This window comes from Halichoerus grypus, chromosome X, assembly GCF_964656455.1.
Source record: "Halichoerus grypus chromosome X, mHalGry1.hap1.1, whole genome shotgun sequence".
NCBI classification, from domain to species: Eukaryota; Metazoa; Chordata; class Mammalia; order Carnivora; family Phocidae; genus Halichoerus; species Halichoerus grypus.
In genome coordinates, this window is record NC_135727.1 from 72,778,404 (window position 1) to 72,802,953 (window position 24,550).

General features: G+C 53.2%; 1 protein-coding gene across 7 annotated transcripts in view; it reads right to left on the reverse strand.

The window, feature by feature from the left end:
• STARD8 (StAR related lipid transfer domain containing 8) overlaps positions 1-24,550 on the reverse strand; it is a 79,064-nt gene that overhangs the window by 22,170 nt on the left and 32,344 nt on the right. Inside the window, exon 1 of one of the 7 annotated variants that reach the window (XM_078065046.1) lies at positions 18,749-18,927. The exons of 1 other annotated variant lie outside the window; for it this stretch is intronic. In XM_078065046.1, coding sequence (XP_077921172.1) covers positions 18,749-18,866 — 118 coding nt within the window. In that variant the 5' untranslated portion in view covers positions 18,867-18,927. Of the gene's footprint in view, positions 1-11,214; positions 11,399-13,807; positions 15,087-18,748; positions 18,928-24,550 lie in introns of those variants that run through there. 5 more of the 7 variants (XM_078065048.1, XM_078065050.1, XM_078065049.1 and 2 more) reach the window with 5 other exon arrangements.

Here is a 24,550-nt window from a genome sequence, read left to right on the forward strand (position 1 = left end):
TTGGATGACCGTGGGCAAGCCACCAACTCTGTCTGGGCCTCAGTTTTTCCGTCTCCTAGTGGCCACTCACCAAAATCTAGACCCAGAGCAGGGGGATGTGTGATTCACACTGGCTGGTTCAGTAGAGGGAGCTATCCTCCTCCTGCACATTCTCTTCTGGGAGACTCCAGTGAGGGTGGTCAGCGGGGACCAAGACCAAACCCATCTTCCCTTCCCACTCTGGCTCTCCTGCTTTCCTGCCTCCCAACGCACCCGAACACCCAGGCTTAAACCACTAGTCATCCTGTTCTGTCCTCTCTCGACTCATGTATTTAGTCACCAGGTTCTATCGACTTTTCCATCAAGCGGTCACGGTTTCCCAAGCCCAACCGTGCTCTAGGCTGGCATGCCTGGATTACTTAAGCCCTCCAATTTCCCGGCCTCTAGTCTCTCCTTTCAACAGGTTGTCCTGCCAGCTTCTTCTTACAAGAGCCCAGCTCTGACCTGGCCACTCTCCTACTCTGCAGCCTAGCAGGCTCCCCACTGCCCAGAGCCCAGAGCAGACACCATCCTGCTTTCCACCTGGCACTCGAGGCCTCCTACACCCTAGACCCAGCCTGACTTGAAGCTGCAAACTCCCATTATTCATCAAGATGGAGGTCATACCCCCCCCATGAAATCTTCCTCCCCTGACCTCTTAGTAACCCCCTACCACCCAACGGCTCATTCAAATTAAGTGACCCCCTACACATTCCCATTACCTTCTCAGTGGCACATGAGACTGTCTACCCCATTCAACTGGAGTCCCACGGCATTGGATCCTATTGGTCTCAGTATCCCTACTGCAGTGTGGTAAGGGCTACAGAATGTTCTGGCAACACCTAGATGGGAAGTCCTGCTTTCCAGCTAAACAGTGCGCAGGCCTCTGACTCCACCCATTCCTCTGGCATCACTACAGCAAAGACTCGGAACTGAGGAGACACGCTTGCAACTCGGCCAACTAGACAGCCGGCAGAACACCTTGCCCCAGGGCAGAAACCACGGGGCCAGGAACCAAGGCCCAGAGGTGTAAAAAGGGAAAATAATCTCTGCCTGAGGGTGAAGGCATTCTGGCCTCAAGGAACCCTCAGCTCTTTCTTCCCAAGCTCCTGTGAGGGCACACGAGAAGGGACATGCGCCATCTCCTGCTTCCTCTCTTGGCCTGCAAAGTCTTGGCACTCACCCATTTTGACCCTGTGCCACCACTTTTACATCCCACACCCCCCCCCTTGCCTACTTCCTTTTCCTTTTGCTGAGGCCAAATATAAACTCCTGGGCAGGAAATGCCTTGAAGGAGCCTGGCCCCACCCTGAGATTCCAGAAAAAAAATTGTCTCTTACTGAAAGAAAATGGGCCCGAGAGAAGTAGCCTCTTCACAGGGTCTGTTCCCCCTCTGGAAGCCAGTGGACACAAGCCTCCCCTGAGCCCTGCAGCCAAAGGGAGGGCTGTGATTCTGGGCAGAAAGGGGAGGGCAGGGGCCTTCCTTGGCTTTATGGGCAGGGTGTGGCAACATGCATGCTTAGGCCATGTGGGGTGAAGGGAAGGAGAATCCAAAATGGTGACCTAACAGCTGTGTAATATCTAGAAACAGAGGTTTTCGGGTACAGTGGGAAGACTAACAGGCTAACAATCTGAGAATGTGGCTTTTAGTCGTGGCTCTGCTACTTCTCAGCTGTGGTTGTGTTCCTTATTGATAACAATACTTACGATACTGAATGTATTTATTAAGAATAATTAAGATTAAACACTAATATTTACTGAGTACTCACTACATGCCAGGCCCTGAGCTAAGAACTTTACACAGATCACACTGGGCAAGACTTAACTTCTCTGTGCTTTGGTGTCCTTATCTGTAAAATAGCGATATGATTATATCACTGACAATAGGAGGTTTTTGCAAGTATAAAATGAGATAATAACAACAACAACCAAAGGGTTCTGAGTCATTATTGTGTCCCAGGCATAGGTACTTTTTATATGGTTTATATCACTGAATCTTGACAACAACCCTCTGGGGGTAAGTGCTATGAAATTTCTATTTGACAGATGAGAAAACTAAGGCCCAGAGAGATCGAGTAACTTGCCCCAAATCAGCAGCTAGGAAGTGGTGGGTCAAGGTGCAAATCCAGGCAGTCTAGATCCAGAGTCCTCCAAGTCCACCCAGTTAGAATACTCTTCATTAAATAGGAGAAGTCACCTTGGCCGTGGACACAAGAAACATATACCAGGAGTTTTGCAGCATGAACCCTTAGTCTGAAGTAACCTCCCATCAGTGGAGAAAACACTTGACCATCCCACATCTCATGTGGTCCCTATGACAGCCCTGTCCAAAGCAGACCTACTGCACAAATGGGGAAACTGAGGCTACAGAAGGTCAAGTGGTTTCCACTGGAATACGGACGGGGGCCAGGAGCCTGCCGAAATGCCCATTGCCATCCTGTCAATCTGTTCCCATGTTGTCTCCCTAGGATCTCCCCTCCAAATCCACTCCTACTTGGTGCCAGGCCCCGTGCTAGGCACCAAGGTCTGAAACTGAACAAAAGCCAAACTCTCCTAGAATACCTGACCAGACCTGCTACCAGGCCCATGCTTCCCAGGGAGGCAGAAGCTAAGATGGGCTGTCCTCTGAAGCACTCTCTGGCCTCTGTTTGGAGGCAAGATCACAGAGAATGAGCTCGAAAGCAATGGAGCTGACAGCTGGTACAGCCTATGGGAAGGAAGTTTGTAGCCCCCCGAGGGCCCTGAGGTGGGAACATTGTGGGGAGGGCTAGAGGTTCTGGACAAAAGCTCACCCCTCCACATGCCCAATACCAGCATGGGTCGCACCAGCTGGAGGGGTCACGCAGGTTAATCCAGCCAAACTCCTGCCTGCCCCTAACCACCCACACCTTCTAAGTAACGAAATCTGGTTGTCAGGAAAGATCATTATAACGTCTCTTCTTCCCTGATACCACCCAGCACCCTGTTTTCCACCCCTAGTGCTAGAAGGTGCTAATTAGGCAGGCCTGCCGCTGTCAGAACGACCTCCCCAGCCTCCTCCTGCAACCCTCCCCCAACAGTGCAGCTCTGCTTTAGAGCCTCGATACCCAGCCCTTTGATTTTTCTCTCCTCTCCATCTGTCCACCTTGGTGGGGAGAGGGCAGGCAAGGACCTAGGGACTGTGTGTCCAGGAGTGACTGATCACTGGTGGGTAAAATAAGCAATCAGGGGCAGAAGGGAGACCCAAGCCCGAGCTCTGGCCTCCTGGCCGGGCACCCGAGAAAGGGAGAAGAAGAGGCATGGCACAGTTGCTAAGGGTGTGGGCGGTGGACTCAGCCTGCCTGGGTCCTGATCCCAGTTCCATCATTCCCTAGCCAAGTGACCTTGAGTATGTTCTTCCTTTAGACTCTCCCTGCCTATTTCTTCATATGTAAAATGCGGATAAGGACAGTAGTTCTTACCTTACAGAATTACCATGGGAGCTAAATAAGTTCAAATGTGTCAAGAATTTAGAAGAGTTTCCTATGATTATTGTCATTATCATGGTCAAAAATATCACTCGAGGAGGCCAGAAGGATCCCTCCCTACAGGTGGGCGTGGCCAAGGAATGCTTTTTGGGAGGAAGCAGAATCTGAAAGACAGAGAAGTCCAGACCTAAGGCCTAGCGGGCAGCATGTTTGAGCACCGCACAGCCCCAGGTCAGTGAAAAACAGCAAAGAGGCAAGGTGGCAGAAAGTACCCCTAAATAACAATAATAGTGAGAAATCTGTTCTTATTATCGGATTTACTACTCACCAGGTAGGTAGGTACATATAGCTCCACTTTATAGCTGACAAAATGGAGGCTCACAGAGGTTAAGTAATTTGCCCAAAGTCACCCAGTGCTGTTTATCCCAGAGCCCCTGCTCCCCACCATGACACTTTCCTGCCCCAAGCTCTGTGTATACAACTCAGCATGCCTTTGGCTTCATCTCTATTTCTGGCCCCTTTCCCACACGCCCCTCTTTGCTTTTCCCATTTAGAAAGGCCTTCTCAGGTGGGGGGCTGCTCAGGCCAGATGTCTGGGGCCAAGCACTTCCCAAGCTGCCTGCTCGTAGCCCCAGCCTGACTTGACCTTGGCCTGGAGCAGAAAAGCTGGCTGCAAGTGTGTGTCTCACACCTCAGACAGGCCAGCCTTTGGCCAGCCCAGATAAAGGACAGGAAATCCTTGGCCACCTCCCCTGGAGATTGCTCCCTCTACCATGGGAACAGAGTTGCAGCCTGGGCAGAGGTTCCTCTGTGGTGAGGAAGCTGCCGAGTCAGCCCCAGCTGCCTTGGCTGCCGGGTGTGGTTTGGGGGAAATAGGCAGGGCTGAGCATCAGGAGACTTGGGCTCCAAATTCTCCCTCCTCGGAGACCAGGCCCTTCCCCTATCTGGGCCCGAGGTGGGCATCAGCAAGGATCACACTGCTTATCTTACCAGGCTGCTCTGAGAACAGAATGGAATCGTGGAAGTGAAAGTGCCTTGGAAATGGAAAGAAATAGGAAGACTCATCGTGGTCATCATCAACAACTGCAGGGGAGGAATGGCTGAGTTGGTGTTTCTCCCCGTCTGATTCACCCTTCTAGGCCCCACTGTGGGCATGGCTCATACTCATTTCCGGCTTCGATGCTCCTCAAAATATCCCCTTCCCCCCACCTACACCAGCTCAAGGGAAGAAAGCAAGTGGCAGGAAAACAGGATATACTGGCAGCCCCCACAGGGTACACTGCAGTCAACTCATCAAAAGTGAGCACCTCTTCTCACCAGACTTGCCCTCTGCTATGAGGGCCCCAAGAAGAAGGCCCTCGCCTCCAGGGGCTCCCCAGTCATGAGAGCTGACCGGGCCTGACCAACAAACAAATCAGAGAGTTGCATGAGGTGTTTGGGCCCAGGACTCTGGGGGTTCAAAAGGCACCTGCTGGAATCACCAGGAAAAGATAATGGAGAAGTCTTGTAGAAAAGTTCAGGCTAGGGGTTCCTGGGTGGCTCGGCGGGTTAAGCGTCTGCCTTCGGCTCAGGTCATGATCGAGCACCACATCGGGCTCCTTGCTCAGCGGGGAGCCTGCTTCTCCCTCTCCCTCTGCCTGCCACTCCCCCTGCTTGTGCTCTCCCTCCCTCCCTCTCTCTCTCTCCACTCTCTCTCTCTCTCTCAAATAAATAAATAAAATCTTAAAAAGAAAGACAAGTTCAGGCTAGAAATAAACAGAGGAGAGTGAGGGACTTCCAGAGCCCCATTTCCCATTCCCAGGGCCACCAATAGTAGCATGTGCAAAAGACAGTAACGAGGCTGGGAAGGGGACTGGTCCCAGGTCCCTTGAGAAATACTTGGAGGAACTGAGGCTGTTTGGCGTACAGAAGAAGCAGGGGGACTTGGGTTCTGTCCTCAGACCTCTGGGAATCAGAGAGAACAGACACTGGCTAGGTGGTTCCAGGGGGCAGAGCTGGGACCCAGGGTTGTAGAAGCCATGGGGATATGGCATTCAGTTCAACATAAACAAACGCTTCTGGACGTCCCAGGAATGAAAGCAACTGCTTTGAAACATTGTGCTCCCAGGTACTGACGATGGGGGCACAAGAGCTGTACAAATACCTGGTGGAAAGATCTAGGTTCACAAGGAGAGTTGGACCGAGTGTCCTCTAAAGGCCCTTGTCCCCGGAGCTCTGTCTGCTTCCTACCTCTGGGGTATTGTGGGAGAAAGCATAAAGGTGACTGGGGCTGGCTGAGCCCTTGGCCACTTCCCACAGAGACCTGGGATCCCAAGAGCACCTCGGGCTGCTACTACCCAGGGAGAGCAGGTGACTCATTAACTTGTGGCTGAATGGGTCAGAGGGTGGCCACTTGGGACACACACAAACATGGGGAGGGGGCTGGAGAGCAAACTGCACAAAAGCCCATGGCTCAAGGAAAACCCAAGCTGTGGCAGTTCAAGGCCTTTTCAGCCCAAACTGACCAGCCAACTGGCGAAATTTAGTGACCGGGCCTGGCAGAATTTAAAGCCAACTGACCTTTGCCTTGTGGACAAGCAAAAGGCTTTGGCTGGGAATGCATAATCTTTGGCTGGAATGGAACCTGAGAGACCACTGAGTGCACGCCACCTGCCCTGCCAGTTTTAAAATCGTGGAAACTGAGGCCCAGAAAAAGCAAATGTCACTCATGCAGAGGCAGCTACAGAGAGGCACAACCAGAAGCCAGGTTTCCTGACTCTGTCCCTAAATGTTGGTTCCTTCTTCTTCTCACTGAAATTGCAGAAAACCGCTTGGGGTCCAGAGCTTTCCCAATGGGACCTGGCCTGACCCTTCCCAATTCCCGCTGCTTGTCAAGATACAGGCTCTTGCAGGAGCCCTCAGCCTTACAGCGGCAGCTGCGATGTGGCTGACAGCCCAGGCCCCTGCCTAGTGTGGAGGAGGGACCCACAGCTGCACTGAAAACAGACACACGTGCAGCCCCACTCATGGCAGATCCTTTGGGTGGGTATTTCTCGCACTTTCAAACTGACCTGAGGGGGGGGTCAAGTGCTCCCGGAAACACCCCCAGCGCCTTCTGACTCTGATGCCTAAAGATCCCCCTTACCCCACTGGCCATCTGAATCCCTATCAACCCAACTCCCTGACCCTCTCAGTAACCACCCAAACGAACGTGTGTCCTTCAGCAATGTGAGGAACGGCTTCCGTCTGCCCAAACGAAGACAGAGGGGCAGATATTTAATTGGCCCCGGAAGTTCCCGTGAAGGAATGTTTGTTAGTGTCCCCTTGGGGGAGGCGAGGGTTAAGATGGGACCCCCTTAAGGCCTGGGGTGAACAGGGAGTTAGTTAATGGCCATCCCCCAGAGGTGACTTTTCAAGGTGGTTATTATGTGGCTCAATCATTAACCAAGCAGTGGCAGGACCCCAGGCTTGTTGGAGAGGAGCCACTCCTTTCCCAAGGACAGCCCAAGAGCAGGAGGCTGCAGCCAGGGAGAGCACTCATGGGGTCTCGCCGTCCTCTCACAGCCTGCTCTGGAGCAGTGGGAAGAGAGGCCCGGATGAGGGAAGCTCTCCCTCAGCTCCACATGGGGGTGGAGGAGGGCTGGCCCGGATGTGGAGGAAGTCAGCACACCCTTACTGAGGCGGAGGGAAAAGGGAGACAGTGAGGGTTTTTATCATGAATGAGAGAGGAAGCTCCAAGCTGGGCCTTGGTGATTAGATGACAAGCTGGGAAAGACGCTCATCCTGAATGCATCCTGTTTTGCTCCAAAGTGGCCTCAGGGGCCAGGGGAGGGGCCAGGAGGAGAGGAGCCTCCCAGGAATTCTCCCAGGCCTGCTGACCTCAAGCTCCTGGGTGGCACTGGAACTGGGGAGGCAAGTGGGAGAGGTTACCCCATTTACTGCTAGAGGAGCAAGGCACAAAGTTTCTTGTGCCTCTGGAGCGGCAGTCCCAGAGACTGCGGCTAATGCTGTAAAATGAGGGGCTGGGGCTCCCTAATCGCTCCAGCTCTGACTCTGCCTGGGCCTCTCTTCAGAGGTTCAGCTCAAATGTCACCGCCTCGCCTCTGTCAGTCACCTTCCCCTCAGTCAAAAGCAACGGCTCCCTAGTCAGGCCTACCTGGGCAAAACAGCCCCCTCGACAATTGGAAATATGAACACTGTCGGGATATCTGATGATATTAAGGGGCTATTCTAGGTGTGCTAATGGTACAGTAGCTATTTTTTATGAATCCTTATCTATCTATCTATATATATATATATAGAACTACTTATAGATAAATTGGTAAGATGTCTGGGATTTGTTTCAAAACAACAAGAAAGAAGGTGAAGTAGATGGAAGTATTAATAGGCAGGTTATAGCCATGGGCTGTTGAAGTTGGGTGATGAGTACAGAGGGCCTAATTACACTAATCGTCTCTACTTTTATATATGTTTGAAAGTCTTCATAATCATTTTTTTTAAAAAGTCCTCACTGAGGTAAAGACTTAGTATGCCATGAATTATTTATGCCACAAACCCCCAAACTAGATTCCCTGAAGATGGGGGTAACACTCTGTGTCCTCCGCAAGACCTAGCCAAGCCTGAACTTAATGACTAATCATTTGTACAGTACTTGCTAGTTTACAAAGCACTTAGCCATGGATCCCCTCGTTTAATCCAGTGAAGTGGAAACAGTGGGGAGAAACTAAGAGTCTGAGAGGTCACAAGGGGAGCAGCGGGGCCTGGATTTAAACCTGCCATATGTCCAGCTCCCAGTCCCCTGTCCTTCGCCCCCCACCACGCTGGATTCCTGAGGAACTTAACGTCCGGTTACCTGTGCCAGCACCCTGAGAGGGTCGGAGGAAACAGGGACAGCAATCGGCGACATGTGAGTTCCCAAAGTGGAGGGTTGGGCAAGAGCAGACTCAACACACAAACACAGCATGTCAGACCTGTGACAGACTGATTCGAGGACTATTGGTCCCCCCTCGTCACATACACACAAACCAAGAACGTGTGCAGGTCACAGATGAAAAGAGCCTTAATAAACACTGGACAGCAACAACTGTGTGCCCAGGCCTGTGCTCAGCTACTTTGTTTAGGGTTGCAGGATGGGGGAGCTCACACCTCCCATCCTAGAGCCCTTGTATTTTTGAGATCGTTTATCTCTATTTTATCTGATAATAGCCTCCCAAGGGCCCAGGGCCCAGGGCCAAGGCACTTGATCTTACCCAAACTTGAAGCCCAAAGAAAAAGTTCTATTTTATTCAAGCCAGAGGCAATTCCTTCTTCCAGCCAAAGACCCCTTGCCCCACCTTCTCCAAAAAGGTGAGGGCACAGTCTGCTTTTGTTAAGCCTGCCATCCACGGAACCTGAACGTTCCGTGGCTGGAACAGAGAACTCCAAGAAGGTCCTAGCAGAAAAGCGCCAGCAGCTGCAACAGCATCCAGATTAGAGACTCCTTCCTCTCCTCCCTTTGGAACCTTCTTGCTTTTGTGTTGCTGCGGGTATCCCTGTAGCTGGCTCCAGGGGTTCTCTGCTCCCTCTCCAATCCCTAGCCCTAAGGGCAGAATTTTAAAACTTCAGGAAGGCAGAGAGGGTCAAAGTTCAGGCCTCTTTGTGCCACTTTCTAGGCTCCTGTGCTCAAACTCAGGAGGTGTGCTTTAATAAGGAAGGCCCTTCCGGGGCACCTGGGTGGCTCAGTCGTTAAGTGTCTGCCTTCGGCTCAGGTCATGGTCCCGGGGTCCTGGGATCGAGCCCCGCATCGGGCTCCCTGCTCTGCGGGAAGCCTGCTCTCCCTCTCCCACTCCCCCTGCTTGTGTTCCCTCTCTTGCTGCGTCTCTCTCTGTCAAATAAATAAAATCTTTAAAAAAAAAAAAAAAAAAGGAAGGCCCTTCCATCCACCCTGCACAACTCATGCCCCACTCCTCAGCACTCACACAAGCTACACAGCCCCTTTGTGCACCTTCTGTCCCTCTTCTTGCTCTAAACACCTCCAGGTATCTCTCAACCGTGTCTCCTCTCCCAATGGGGGAGGGGAGCTGCAGATGCACCGGGAGGTTTAGCATACTTCTCTAAGAGTTGCTTAAGAGGTGGAGAGAAGGCCAGCGAAGACGGGAAACGGGATTCTGTCCATGTGGTGTTTTCTAGCCCTAATGACAGAGGTCCAGGGAACAGAAATTCCAAACCCCAAATCCAGAACAAAATTGGACAGAGGTCATATGCTGCAAATGAGGACCAAACCCAGAATGTCCAGTGATAGGGCAGCTGTAGCTTTAGAGCGAACGAATCCCCAACCCCCAACACCATCATTCTCATCACACTCTTACCCAGTTGCTCCATCAACCATCCATAAACCACCTGCAGCCGTGCCTCTTTCTCTGTGCCCTTGGGCTGGCTGCCTTCCCATCCCCAGATAGAAATTGTCTCTCCTTTATTCCTGGCAGATGGAAATGAGGGGAAAATTCAGAGAGAGCAGTCAGAAAAGATGGTGGGTGGAGACAGCAACCCTCAGAGTGGGGGTGGGAACGGGTCCCATAGTAGGAGTCCGGGTTTGAAAATAGCCCCTGGTGTGATTCATCACCCTCTCCTCCTATGTGGGCAGACCTCGGGGCTCCAAGGGGGACAGAGACAAGCCAGGCTTCTCCAGCCCGACCTCTGGGGTCCCAGGCTCTGAGTTGGCCCCACTCCTCCCCACCTTCAGTCTGGCTGCTGTCCTGCTCACCCTTCCCGCCACTACTAGTTTTCCAGCTTGCTTGGCGGCATAATCACCACAAAGCTTTCCATCTGCATAGCTTCTGTTGCCCCAAGGATCTCAAAGACAACCTTTTACCTACCAGGGAGGAGCCTGAACCCGTGTGACAAGTCAAAATGTCATGGAAGAGACTGGCCCTTTAGATACTGAAATCCAGCCCAGCACCTGAAGTTGAGTACAGCTGAAAGTGCACAAGTGCAGTTGAAAACACTGTGGCCCGCAGAAGTAGCATGACTCACGTGTAAGGTCACATGAATTAGTGGCTGAACCCCAGTTTCCTGAGTCCTAATTCGGTGCTCCACTTTAAAGAGTGTTGGGAGAAGAGAAATGGAGAGACCCCCAGACTACCTAATTTGGAAATCCCAAAAACTTCCACTAAAAGGAAACCTTTCCTCAGAGCTTCTGTAATCCAAACCCATTTGGGACTTCATGGGGCAACTGAGCCCTGAAAGATGCGACTTATCCAAAGGTTTTCACTTGATCCCCACAGCTACCTTAATACCAGGAAAGTCCGGAGTGTTTCTCAGAAGGGAGGACAATGGCCAAGGGGAAAGCCCATAGGGCCCGACCGGGGATTCCTGGAAATACCCTCAAAAGCAGAGGAAGGAAAAGGGTAGGCGAGGTGGCACCGAGCCCGAAGGGCCGCCCCCCTGCCCAGTACCAGTCCCCCTCCAAAGCCGCACAGCTCTGGCTCCAGAATTCCGGCCAAGCCCGGGATAACGGGCGGAAAGCCTTCTTCTACCACCCGACTCACGGGGCTTCCCTGGGGAGAAGCGCTACCAGCGGGCTCAGGGAGTCCCCCAATTTCGGCGACTCCGACCCCAAAGCCCCGGGGGCGAAGGTGGCTCGGCTTGCGTCCTCTGCGTCTCCTGCGCGCGTTGCCCTGCCGAACCGCTAAGAGCGGGGGCGGGCCAGAGCGCGCCGGGGACTAGGCCGGGCCAGGGGGCCCAGGAGGCCCCGTTGGTCCGGATTTTTGCCTGACGTCGCCCCAACTCCTACCTGGAGGCCGCGTCCACCACTTGGGGTTCGAGACCCTGACACGGCGGCCAGTGGGCAGGAGGTGAGTGCAGGAAGGACTGCTCCCGTCCGGGGCACGCGCGGAGCCTGGGGTCGGGCGGGGGTAAGGGTGCCAGCCAGAGGAGCAGCTGCCGCGGCTGCTTAGCTGTTGTCAACCCGAGGCCACTTTCGGCGCAGGTGGGGAGGGAACGGGCGGCGAGTTGGGCGGTAGGGACGCCCCGCCCACCTACAGGACCCTCGACCAATGAGGGCGCAGTCCGGCCCACCGGACTCCCCAGAAAGTCGCCCAAATTGTGGTGGGCGGGGCCCTGCCTCCTAGCTCCTCCAATATCCGCGCGGCTGCCTCTTGCTCAAGTCACACCGCTGGTGGGGAGGAGGTAGGCGGGGAGAAGGCACCGCCGGAGCTCGCGACGGAGGGTGAAGGAGCGAGCAGCCGGCCAGGCGCACAGTCTATTTATTGGGCTCTGAATGTGCCTGGCACCGTATGGGGGATTTAAATACATGTGCCATGTGCACGTGAAGGTTCAGTGGCTTGCTGCGGGTAATTTACGGGGAGCTCAGAAGACAACTTCAGTGAGATCTCCGATTAGTGGGGACAACCAAGAGACAATCTTGGGCATTAACAATTTGAGCAGGAAGTTGCCATTCCCACCTTGCTCAGGCCCCAGCATTCTGCAACTTCCCCACTACCCCCAGCTCTCTGCCTCAAGTCCAAACTCTACCTCCGCGGAGAACTGCATGGAAAACTTGGGGCATATGCATTAATCATGACAGGCGAGGGCTCCCAAGAGTGTGACGTCAGAAAGCTGGCTTAAATTCTATAAGAAACAGAGTGTTAAGATTTGATTTCTCTCTTGCCTTTCCTCACAAGGGTCCAATACAAGTTCACAGCCATGACTTCACTGTTGAATTGAGGACTCCAATATTAGCGGGGACTGGGAGTACTCGAGACGACCTGCCATCCAACCGCCATCTTCCACATTTACAGATACAGAAACTGACAAGAGATGACTCACTCAAGCTAACCCACCAGATCCATGGCAGGGATAATACCTGCAGTGGGTTATTTTCTCCATACCTAACAGATGGGAGAAATGAAGCTGAAGTTCCTGGAAAGCATGGGCCACATCCATCTAATTTGTTTGCTAGAGTACCCAACACAGGCGAGAGCAAAAATTCATGTTTATTAGGACAACAACTTTGTTAAGGTCACCCAGGCAATGGCAAAGACAGACAGAGCCCCAGGTGTCCCCCTCCTGTCTGGTCTTCAGACAAACTCTAATTCTCCCACCTTCCTTCCCTGCTGGCCCTGATGAGAATCAGAGGAGAAATGCTGAAGCAAGGCTACCCCCAGGGTGCACCCCTCCTTTCCTCTCAATGGCAAGATGGGAGGGAACTGGCACTTTGTTCAAGATGAACCATGTCCCTGTGGGTCTTGGATGTAGACGAGACCTGCAGATGAGACTCCAGAACTCACTTCTGGAAACAAAATCCTACCCAGAGTCAGGAACCCCTGTAATGGGTGGGGAGGTAGACGACCTCCTTCCTAAGGCTGGGCTGTTATATTTGTAAGCATCCCTAAGGTCCTGAGTTGGGGCCAAATTTATCTTGCTTTTGGAAAATGCTAAAAGGGTATAAAAGTGTGGGTCCTGCAATATCCTTGTAGCTTCCCTAAGGGGAGGAAGCCATGTCAGAGCCGATTCCATCCACCACATGGCACCAAGCACAGTGCCCACGGTAGTTTCTCAGTAATGCTGAAAGATATTCAAGGGACAACCATGAAGCAATTGCAGTCATGTGAATAATGACCAAACCCCACTAACCTTTCAGTAGATACATTTAACTGACTCAGAGATGATGGATTCTGAGACACTCAGTTCTTTAAAAAAAGTAATCAAACCAGACAACTAAAAAAGGGAAAACTACAGAAAGTACAAAAACTACAAAAGAGCAATTGCTATAGGGGCGCCTGGGTGGCTCAGTCGGTTAAGCGGCTGTCTTCGGCTCAGGTCATGATCCCAGGGTCCTGGGATCAAGCCCCGCATCGGGCTCCCTGCTCAGCAGGGAGTCTGCTTCTCCCTCTCCCTCTGCCTGCCTCTCTGCCTACTTGTTCTCTCTCTCTATCTCTCGGTCAAATAAATAAATAAAATCTTTAAAAAAAAAAAGAGCAATTGCTATAAATAAGTAGAACAAGAACTTCACAGCGCCTGGCATAGAGTACGTACGCAATAAAAACATCTTTTGAATGACTAAGTGAACACAATAGTCAGGAAAAGCTACAATCCTAATATTTGCCATGCACACTGTGACATTTTTAAAATGGCCAAGCCAAAAAAAATAATAATAAAATAAAATAGCCCAAGCAATGTCCAGGCTATTTCTTTGGGTCTTTCTTGATCTCCTTCTCTTAACCCATGAGCTTTAGAAAGGCAAGAACTCAGCCTCTTTAGAAGGAGATAGCTCGTTCCCTTCAATCCTTGCTCCCTGATCTACCCCCCAGGCCCTGACCTAAGTCAGAGCCTTGCGTGGAACAGATATATAGTAATGGTGCCCGGAACAGATGAGGAAACGGTACCTTTTCACAGTCTCCTTTCTGGGCTGCATCTCGAGTGGCTCTGGTGATAACTGGAGCCTTTAGGTCCTCGGTGTCCCCACTATTGCCTGTGTGTCCTGCAGTGCTGTTACCGGTGCTACCCTGGACGCCAGCTCGGCCATTAAGGGGGGAAACGTAGAGTGCATGAGAGCAGGCTGAGGGCAGGTGGAAAAGCCTTGGGGTGCACGTATGCATTTCTATGCCCTAGACATGGGGCTTCCCTCTGTCTGCCACTACCAAAGCCCAGTTGGGTCATACAAAGAGCAGTATGATGGATTCTGGAGCCGGACAGCCCAAGCACAAAGCCCAACTCTGCTACTTACTAGCCGTGTGACCTTGGGCAAATTACTTTCCACCTTTCTGTGCCTCAGTTTCCTCACCTGTAAAGTGCGGATCATCACAGTCCTGACCTTATATGGCTGTTAGGTAGATCCACTGGGCTAAATAGCACTTAGAATGGTGGCTAGCTCACAGTACATGCTCCTAAGTGTTAGATATGGTGACAGAGGCACTGGGCAATGAAGTAAAAGACTTGGGTACTACTCCAGTTCTACTACCTTCTGGCTGTGTCACCGAGGAGAAGGCATTGTGCCACTCCAAGCATCAGCGTCTTCACCGGTGAAATGAGGATAGAGCATAATCCCTAGCAGGCAAAATTAAGACAGTGGATGTGAAGGTGTGCTGTAAAGGGTGGTGGCAGGTGACGGGATGGCCAAGCAAGGTGTTGGACAGCTCAGCTTCTTTCCAAGGCCAATCAGCTCTTTTCTTCTAGGAGGTGGCAGAGAGAAACTCCAGATGCTGTTACTGTGAGCCACACTCCAAGACACTTGGGTCCCAATAAATGCCTATCTGGACTTCTGACGGCCCCCACAGCCCTCCCTGTCTAGGAATGAGGATTCTTCAGACTGTTGCAGGCAGACCCATAGCCCCACTCTGGAATGGTTGAGGGTAATGAAACAGGTGCTTCCACTACTCTTTTTCCATGGAGCAAAAGGATCAGCAGCAAATAATTCCAGGGAACCCAGCTGAGAAGAGAGAAGGCGGGTAGGAACCACGAGGGGGAAATGAATTACACTTGGGCCAGCCCCACGCAGCACATGACCACGGGTGCCCTCACACTTGCACACACGTTCCCGCATACCTCATCGAGAGCCCACCAGTCAAGCCTGGGACGGGAAAGGCCTGCTCTTCGAAGGTTCAGGGGCCCCCACCCAGCTTCATGAAAGGGGGCTACTGATCAGATCCCCACAACATGAGACAGTTACAGCTCATTAAAAAAAAAAAAAAAAAGGCCTCAGGAGCCATGCCATGGCAGGGGAGCTTGCGCTAAGAGGGGCAGCCAGAACAGGACCAATGTAGGAAGAAAGGGATTTGGTAGTGGGAGGGGCTTGAAAAGGTGAGGGGCGACAGGCACCTCGCCGTGCATTGCTGAGTGGGAGTGGGGGTCGGAGCTAAGCCCTGGGAGGAGCACAAAGACCACCTCTCAGCCCACAGCCCAGGAGACCACTATGGCCGTGCCCACCCCACACCCGAGAGTACCCTGAAAGGGGGGGCTCCATGCTGGGTTGACTGTGAGGAAAGCTGGAGTACTGGCTGAGCCAGGCACAGGCCAGGGGAGTTTCAGGGATTGCTTACTCTCCCAGGACACCCTCCCCCCCCAACTCCAAGCTAGGACACAGATGCATTTATTCCCTCTCACCTGCCTCCTGGAACTATTGAAAGGAATGTTTGGGGCAGCTCAGGATGAACCTCCAGGCACTTGGACTAGGCAGCTGGAGAGGGAGAACCCAGGCCCCCTCAGTCTCTGCCTCCCACTCTTCCCCAGACACCCAAGAGCCTGCCCCCATCTCGCCAACAGATGCCAGGCAGTGTCAGCTGCTGGAGAGCCGGCCCCCAGCATCCGCACAACAGACCCACTGAGCCATGACAGTGTGGCGGGCCCCATTTCACACCCAGAATGGGCCCCTGGCCTGGCTTTACTGGCCAGTCTCAAAGGAGCCAGAGGTTTTCTGCTGCAGGCACAGGGAGCACCCCCTCCACTCCCTCGGGAAGGTCTGCCTGCCTCAGCTCGAACAAAGCGAGGGGCTGAGCCCTTGGTGAACCCGGCACAGACACCCAGAGCAGGATGTCCACTCCCACCCTCCCGCCCCATTCGTGCCCTTCCAGAGGATAGTCACAGTGTGGTGAGTGAGCGAAAGCAAGTCAACTTCTAACACGAACACCCTCATCCTGCCCCACTCCACCCCCATGCACAGCTACAAGCAGCTGAGACCAGAGGAACCCTCCCTGTGCCCCCCAACAATGTTCCCCTCTGCCTGACTTAGTTTCAGCCCTGGAGCTCGCTCCTTCCTGGCCAGGCTCAGTTTCCTCATCTGGAAAAACAGAGCTGGGTCCTGGGTTCTTGGATACCTTCTTTCTTTTATTTTCTTTCTTTTCTTTTTCTTTTTTTTTTTTTTTTGAGAGAGAGGGGGAGGGGAGGGGAGGGGAGGGCAGAGGGAGGGGCAGAGGGCCCAGAGCCCAACGAGGGGCTCAATCTCACAACCCTGAGATCATGACCTGAGCGAAATCAACAGTCGGACGCTTAACCGGCTGAGCCACCCAGACGCCCCTGGTACCTTCTTTCCATTACATTCTCTGCTTCTGTGAGCTTCTCTGTGTGTTCATTCCTGTGGGGGTGAGGCTCCCAGAAACCCAACATCCCTGGAGCTTCTGCAGAGGAAGGGAGTACTTGGGGGTGTAAGAGTCCTCTGAGGATGAGGAGAAAGAGCAGAGGAAAGTGAGAAAAAGGAAGGAGGAAGGCTGAGTTCAAAGGCAGAGAAAGAGGCGGGGCGGGTGCTGAGGCCAAACCAGCCTAGAAGTCTAGAGACCTGGCCCCTGCCTCCAGCGCTGCTTCCAGCTCACCCGGTGGCAAAGGACACACAGAGCCTCTGAACAGAGCTCAGGATCCCACCCCCTTGCCTGGGACCTTTCCACTTGTCCCTCAAGGGAAGCAGCTCCTGGGACAAAACAGAAAGGGTGAGGAGGAGATGGAGGAGGAAGAAAGAGTGGGCTCTTCCTTCCCACCCAACAGGCTGCCCCGTCAGTCCACTATGGTCTGACCTCATGCTGCAACCAGATACAGCGCCCACGAAGTTGGAGGGCTGCGGGTGGGAGGTGGGAGCGGGGGATTCGCTTTCACGGGCCTGCCCAGAGTCTGGCCCAGTCCAACCCTGAGATTATGGGTCTCTAGGGCTTGGTATTCTCAATTCAAGCAGACAGAACCATGCCCTGGCCACCCACCCTGTCTATTTCCCCTGAAGAATAGTCCGCAGAGGCCCCTGGCTGACATCAGAGAGGGCACAGGATGTGTGGTGACGCTCGAGGGCCACTCAACTAAGGGTCTGGGCTCTTGAAGCGCCTCTCAGTGTGCCCTTCTCCAAACATAGCTACCCCCTCCACACCCCTCCACACACACACACACACACACACACACACACACATTCTCACTAAATAAAAATTCTGAGCTGATCTACAGCCAGGGCCCTGGTTTCCCTATACATATGTATCAACCCATCAGTCAACATGGGCACCCAGGCACTGGGCGTGGGGAAGGGGGGGGGCGGCGGTTGGAGCAGAGAACAAGGCAGGTAGGCCCAACAGCCAGGGCCTCTGCCTTATGGAACTCCCATGCCAGTGGAAGAGTCAACAGAAGCCCCCAGATAGAGAAGACCCAACCCAGGCAGGTGGGCAGCCAGATCAGGTCCCAGAGGACAGGGAGAGAGGGGACAGCAAGGCCCCCAGGTTTGGACACTTGATATCTCTGGATCAACAGACCCCCAGAAACACCAGGAAAGTGACTCCTGAATCAGGGGCTAGGACACTGCAACTCTGGCTTCTACCCTCCTTTTACCACTGAGGAGCTGTGTGACCTGGCTGAGAGTCTTGCCCTCTCTGGGCCTCGGGGTCCACATATGTACAATCAGAGAGTCTGTTCTGAGGATTTCTGCGGGCCCTGTCCTTTAAGTGTGTTCGTGTTCCATGACAAACCCACGTTGAGAAAGCCAACCCAGTTTGCTATGTCCTCCCTGCCATTTGGGCAGGAGCAAGGGAGAACTTACTGGGGAAAAGGAAGCAGCTGAGCCTGGAAATTTTTTTAAGTGCTCCAAGAAATATATACTTTTTCCAAAGTACCGGGTAGTCTGGGAGACCCGCTAGAGTGGAAACAGGCCTTGGGAATGGAGCTTTTAGGCAATTCAAGGTGACTAAAAACGTGCTGCTAGGGTGGCTGGGCCATGTCAGGCAACTAGGGGACAGAGTGAGGCAGTAAATGTCCCCTGGAGCGACAGGGGCTGTATGGAGCTACTGGCTAGGTAGTAAGACCCAAGGATACAGAGACAAAAAGAGGGATAGAAGGACAGACGGTGGGATGAAGTCAAAACATAAGCGGAGGGCCAGACAGAGCGGGACAGGAAGACAGACGGGAGGGTGGAAGTGTGAGGCCAGAGGCAGGGACAAAGAAACTGCTGGAGCACTAGGGGGTAAGGGACATACTGTTTGTTAAAGGCCTACTATGTGTTAACAACCAAAATGTCGCTCTTTTTGGGGGGAGGATGAAGGCAGAGGGAGAGAGGCGGGACGGACGAAGCCAGAGGGACAGCTGGGATGAAAGGATGGGGGCGCCTTGAGAAAGCCCAAGAGCTGGCTAAGAATTAGAAGAATTCTTAGGAGTGCGGGGATGGAAGGTCTGAAAAAAGGAGAGCGCCGGCCAGGGGTGGGATTCAGACAAACGGACAGAGGACTAGTAGATGAAAGCGGGACTGGAAGCAAAGCCGCGGAGGCGAGAGAGACTCAAGTTTTGCCTAGCCAGCCGGCAGCGCCGAGGCTCCCAGCGACGTGCGAGCCTAAGCCCTGACCTCCCGCCGGGGTCCGCCCAGCTCTCTTCACCTGGCTTCCAGCGCGGCGGGTCCCACCGAGCGCCCTTCACACCCCGCGGCTTCCACGGCACCCACGTCCGGGGCTTTGGGAGCCGCAAGGTTGGCCCCCCGCCCGGCGCTTCAGCCATGAGTCCACCGGCGACTCCCAAGCGGAGCGCTGGCGCCTCGGGTGGTCGCGCCGGGCCTGAGCCGCCGGCGAGGACGGCGCCCAGGGAGGGAGGGAGGGCCTGAGGGAACGACGGCCCCGGTTGCCCCGCCCCCCAGAAAAGTTCCACGCCCCCACCTTGAGCAGGAAGCCCCCCTTCTCTATCCTACACTGGCCTCAAGTCATTTCTTTAGCTCGGCTCCTCTGCCTCGCCCCTCGCCACTGCGGCTCCTCTACTGGGTTGCGGTGACCCTCCGGCCTTTTGCATACTGGCCCCCTATGTGAGGGGTGTCTCACCACCGATCCCACTCCTCTTTTGCTGTCCTATGCCAGTGCGAGATAGTGAGGGTCAGCCCCTCCACCTCCCGTCTCCCCCAGATCTCGTCGCCAGGTCAGCCCCTCCACGGGCCGTCTCCCCGAAACCTCGCCGACCACGTTACATGGCAGGAGCCCTTGTGCCACAGCCAGCTGGAGTGGGGAGCAGCGGCTCCAGCCCACTCGGTGGACTGACTCACTCACTCACTCCCTCAGCCTCCTCCACGCCCTGCTTCTTACCACCCTCCCAGCCCCATGTTCTGTCTGTCTGACCAGAGCAACAGGACCCCGGCTTCCAACGAGGACGCCTTGAAGTCCTTCTAGCGCCGAGAATATCCGGGACCTTGGGAGCAGAAGCGTTCCTTTCTTATAGACTTTCTTACATTAGAGAAGCAAAACCGAGGCCCAAGAATGCAAATGGCCTGGTGGTCATCTCAGTGGGACAATTATCTCTGTTGCAGTGCTGTTGTGAGGCTCCATCGCAGCTCAGCATGGTGCCTGGCACAGCGTGCAGTCTCCATAAAGAAAGATTAACTTCTGGGGCGCCTGGGTGGCTCAGTCGTTGGGCGTCTGCCTTCGGCTCCGGTAGTGGTCCCGGGGTCCTGGGATCGAGCCCCGCATCGGGCTCCCTGCTGGGCGGAAGGCCTGCTTCTCTCTCTCCCACTCCCCCTGCTTGTGTTCCCTCTCTCTCTCTGTCTCTCTCTGTCAAATAAATAAAACCTTAAAAAAAAAAAAGAAAGAAAGATTAACTTCTATTCACAAAGATATCAGCACTGAGGATCTGCCACGAAGAAAGCCTGGACCAGGACCCTAAATTACATGACTCTTTCCCCGACCCCTAACCTCCACCCACGGCAAGCAAACTTGCATGCCCTGATTTGGGGATGGTGGGGAGTTCTGTCCGCCTTTGTTTACAGTGGAGGAAAGGCAGAAAGTTGCCAGCTCTCAGACCTGGGTACTTGCACTCCGCTTCTGGTGGTGGCCAGTAAGGAGGCAAGATTCTAATCGTGGCTCTGCCCCAACTCGGCAAAGCCTGGGCGGTTTTGCCTCTTGCGCCTCCACTTCCTTGTCTGTAACATGAGGATAATAATCCCATGACTTAATCAGAATAATGGTAAAGGGATACACAGGTGAAGGTCACAGCCCCTCCCTTGACCATCCCCATACCTTGTGCCGCTAGACTAGGGCCAAACAGCGCCGTTTGTGAGGGACAGGCTAGGAAAAGGAAGAGGGGTTTGTGAATTCGTATGTGCTTATTTGCGCGAGATTTGCACTCGCTTTTCATAGATGCCATGTGCAGAGCTGGAGAGGAACGAGAAAGAAAGATGTTGCTCTCCGAGCCGGTCACCCTTTGCCCCAGGGCAGTGTTGGCACACAGTAGGCGCTCCCAGAGTATTGCACGAACGTATGCTTCCCACGGGGAAGGGAACTTGCCCAAAGTCACACAGTGAGTCTGTCTCACAGTCAAGACAGATCTCCTGTCTACTCCTCCTTCCACTAGGCCATGCTACTTGACGGAATTTCTTCTCCCCCATATGATCATAAATCAGTGGGGAGCTCATTCCTCTCCCCCGGAACCCTCTGGCCCATCAGCAACCCCCATTCCTGACGAGCTCAGCCAGGAGAAGCAGCCATGGGGAGGCCCCTGTCTGTGCCCAGCTTGGTACCGCCAAGCCTTTGACTTCTGAGTTTCTCGCAGCCCCTGCACTGCCTCTGCCCCCCAGGGGCAAGTTCCTCTCTGAGGAACAGGAGGCCCCAGTCAGCTTCCTCCAAGCACAGGAGTTTCCCTTTTGCTCTCTGGTGGGGTGGGAGTGCGGGACACAGCCTCTCGGAGCAGTAGGCTCGAAGGAAGGGCGGCGGCAGCCATTTCCTACCCTGCCAAGGCATCTCCCTCCCTGGCTAGTCCCTCCCGTTTCCTGAGTTCCGCCGCTTCAGCTCCAGCCAGAACAGTGGCATGAAAGGGGCTCCAAAGTTTGCCTTGAATCACAGAACCTTGGAACTGGAAAGGACCTCAGAGCCCATTTATTCCCACCTCCTCCCTACCACCGGGAATGCCCTCTGGTAGCAGAGAGGAGGGGGGCATGTGATCTAACCTCTTCCAGCTTTCATTGCCTCCTTCATAAAACGGGCGGGATGACACCTACCTGCCAGTGTTGTTCTGGGAGGGAATGTGAGAACAGATTTAGTAAAAGCTATTGTGCCCGGAGCACTAACTCTATGCCCTGCCTTGGTCCAAGTGCTTTTTGGGTATTCATCTATTTAATTTTCACCACAACCCTCTAAAGTAGGTTACTGTTATTATTGTCATCATCATCACCATCACCCTCTTTGCACAGATGGAGAAACTGAGGGATGACAAAGGTATCGCGACTTGCTAGGTTCACACAGCTAAGAAGTGACATGTGTCTGTGTGGCTGGAACTTTTGTACCCAATGCGCCTGACGGTTGAGGGGGAAGAATGCGTAGAAACCCTGGGGGAGCCGAAGACATAACCGGAAGCTTTGGCTCCATGCAGAGGATGTCTTTGAAGTCCCCGCTCTTATCTTAAACACCTACTTGGATTTCCTGGTTAAATCTGGTGTACATCCATGTCGTTTTCTGAGAAAAATGGGGACTTTTCTCCTTTAAGCCTTTGCGGAAAGTTGACACTCCCGGAAGACGAGCTACACTGGTCCTGTGCATTTGTGTGCTCCAGGCCACTGCCTTTGCCCCCAGGGGTACCACACACCTAGCACAGGGTGGGCCCTTAGTCACTGAGAAGAGCTAACGTTAATGAAGTGCTTTTGTATGAACCAACATTCCCCAACACTTTCCACATATGATTTAATCATCGTGACAATTCTATGAGGAGGTAAAATGATCATCGTTGCCTCTATTTTCTAGTGGGAAAACTGCAGCACAGAGAGGTTAAGCAACTAGCCCCAGGTCACACAGTCTGTAAGTGACCACTAGGGTTTAAACCCCCCCCCCCCAGCCTGAGTGTGAGCCTTGGCTTGTAATGGCTCTATGGACTGCCCCTCAGGCCACAACAGAGCCTCTCTTCCTCACCCGTCTCCACCACTTCCTACCAGGATGATGAGTTGATTCTTGGCAGAAGCAGGACTAAGTCCCATTAGAGGAGCAGCTCCTTGAGGGCGGATACATAGTGTCTCCCCCACCGACCCCCCCTTTCCCAGATGATGCTGAGCCAGGCTCTGGGCTGTGCATAGGGCTTGTCCTCCATTCGTGTGGGGCAACTGACTGCTCTCTGGCCTGTGGCAGTCTCTGGGACCTAGCACCCACTGGGCTGCTTTCACACAAGAATCCTCTGCCACTCTCTGCGGCAAAGATCCAGCTTCGGAAATGGCTGCCCATCATCCACAGGGGACAAGTCCATGCCTCTAACATGGACATTCAAAGCGCTGCGCAAGCTCACCCAGCCAAATCGGCCGGCATTCCCAGAACACCCTATACCTCATTAACCCTCCAGATGTGTTACATGGGATCTCCTCTCTCGCTAAAATGCTCATTCTGATTTCTTTTGACTTTTTTTTTTTTTTTTTAACACTTATATGGTGCCTTCTGTGGGCCTGGCACTGTTCTCAGCTGTTCGCATATTTTAACTCAAGGACTCCTTACAGAAACCCTGCAGGTATTGTTACTCTCCCGTTCTACAAGTGAGAGAACTGAGGTACAAAGAGGCTAAGTTATTTGCCCTATCCTGCACCTGGCAAAGTCCTGCATGTTCCTGCAGCCCTTCCTATGAATACCATAAGCCATTCCTTATCTGGGCGTTCCCACAGCTCATTTGTATCGGCACTCATTCTATGTTGAGTTTAGTTATCTCTGTGTCTTCCTGCCCAATAAGAGTGTGAATTCTCTGAGGGCCAGGACTGTGTTTTATTACTTTTGGCCTATCCGTTGCTCGGGAAGGAGTTTGGCATTGAGTTGGCACTTAGGGGATATTGGCTAAAAGACTGATGACAGTTGAGAGAATGAATGACTGGCCCCAAAGGAGCCTTGACCAAACCAAATGGTGGCTGAGAAATTTGGGGTTTTCTTTCCCCAATGTCATTGGGATAGTGGATCGTAAAGATGACCAAGCATGAAATGCAACCACAGGTAGGGATAGGGGAAGAGAGAGAACCCCCCCTGCCCTGGCCCCGACCACCACTATCCTGCCATTTGTGTGGCTGGACCGCAACTGGCACACAAGGCCATTTGGGTTGACGGAGCATCTAGTAAGCCTCAGAAGCTGGCAGCTCTGGGGTCTGCTCTGGAGAACTGAGCTCACTGGATTCTGCGTTTCTCCCTCAGAGGCCCCAGGACTGCCTCTTCAATTCAGAGGTTCATATGGAAAAGAGCAAAGGGCTGAACTGTCACACCCAAGGGGTTGGAGTTTGCTGCTTTTGGTCTCAAACGCTATGCTTCAGTGAACTTTGTCTTGCTGGCCAAATGCACTTTGTGGGAAAGCAGAGGGGGGTCTGGCCCAACTCTGGTCTCAAGTCCTGGTTCCACCATGCAGTAGCTGTGTGACCTTTGGCAAGTTACTGAACCTAGAAAAATGGAAATAATTTTTTCTGCCCTGCAAACAAAACTTGAGATAATGGATCTGAGAGCCTTTGTAAGGGGAAAATGACCAGATGCAGAGAAAATGGCAGCGGGAGGGCTACTTCCAGCAGCGTTCTGCAGCTTTCCAGTTGAAGGCAGCTAGGTGAGGGACCTGAGCCTCAGCCTCTCCCCTCTCTCGCCCTGCCTGAGTATGACTCCGGTACAATCATCAGCCTTTTCTGGGCCTTTGTAAAACGGGAAGGATAATTCCTAGGCCCTTGCAGCCAAGTCGCAGCAGGGTTGCTAGATGGGAAGCAACAGTATATCCATGTATGGATTTTATCAGCTCCAGAGAAAAGGATCCCTGAGCACTGCACTGCAACTCTCAAAGCACCCTTGGGTTTGAACACCAGCTTTTTTTTTTTTTTTTTTAAGATTTTATTTATTTGAGAGAGAGAGAGAGCATGCATGAGTGGGAGGGGGGAGCACAGGGAGAGGAAGAAGCAGGCTCCCAGCTGAGCAGGGAGCCCGACACGGGGCTCGATCCCAGGACCCCGGGATCACAACCTGAGCTGAAGGCAGATGCTTAACGACTGAGCCCCCCAGGCGCCCCTGAACGCCAGCCTTAACACTTACTTGAGGACATGTCATATCACCTCTCTGGGCCTCCATTTCCTCACTTGTTCAGTGGAGACAATAACACCTACCTCCCTCAAATGTTATGTGGATCAAAAGTGAAAGGGTCAGTGAGATGCCTCTATCAATGACAGGATGGCCCCTTAGCCCTTCACCCTGCTTCATGTCTTTCTTCCTGCCCTTGAT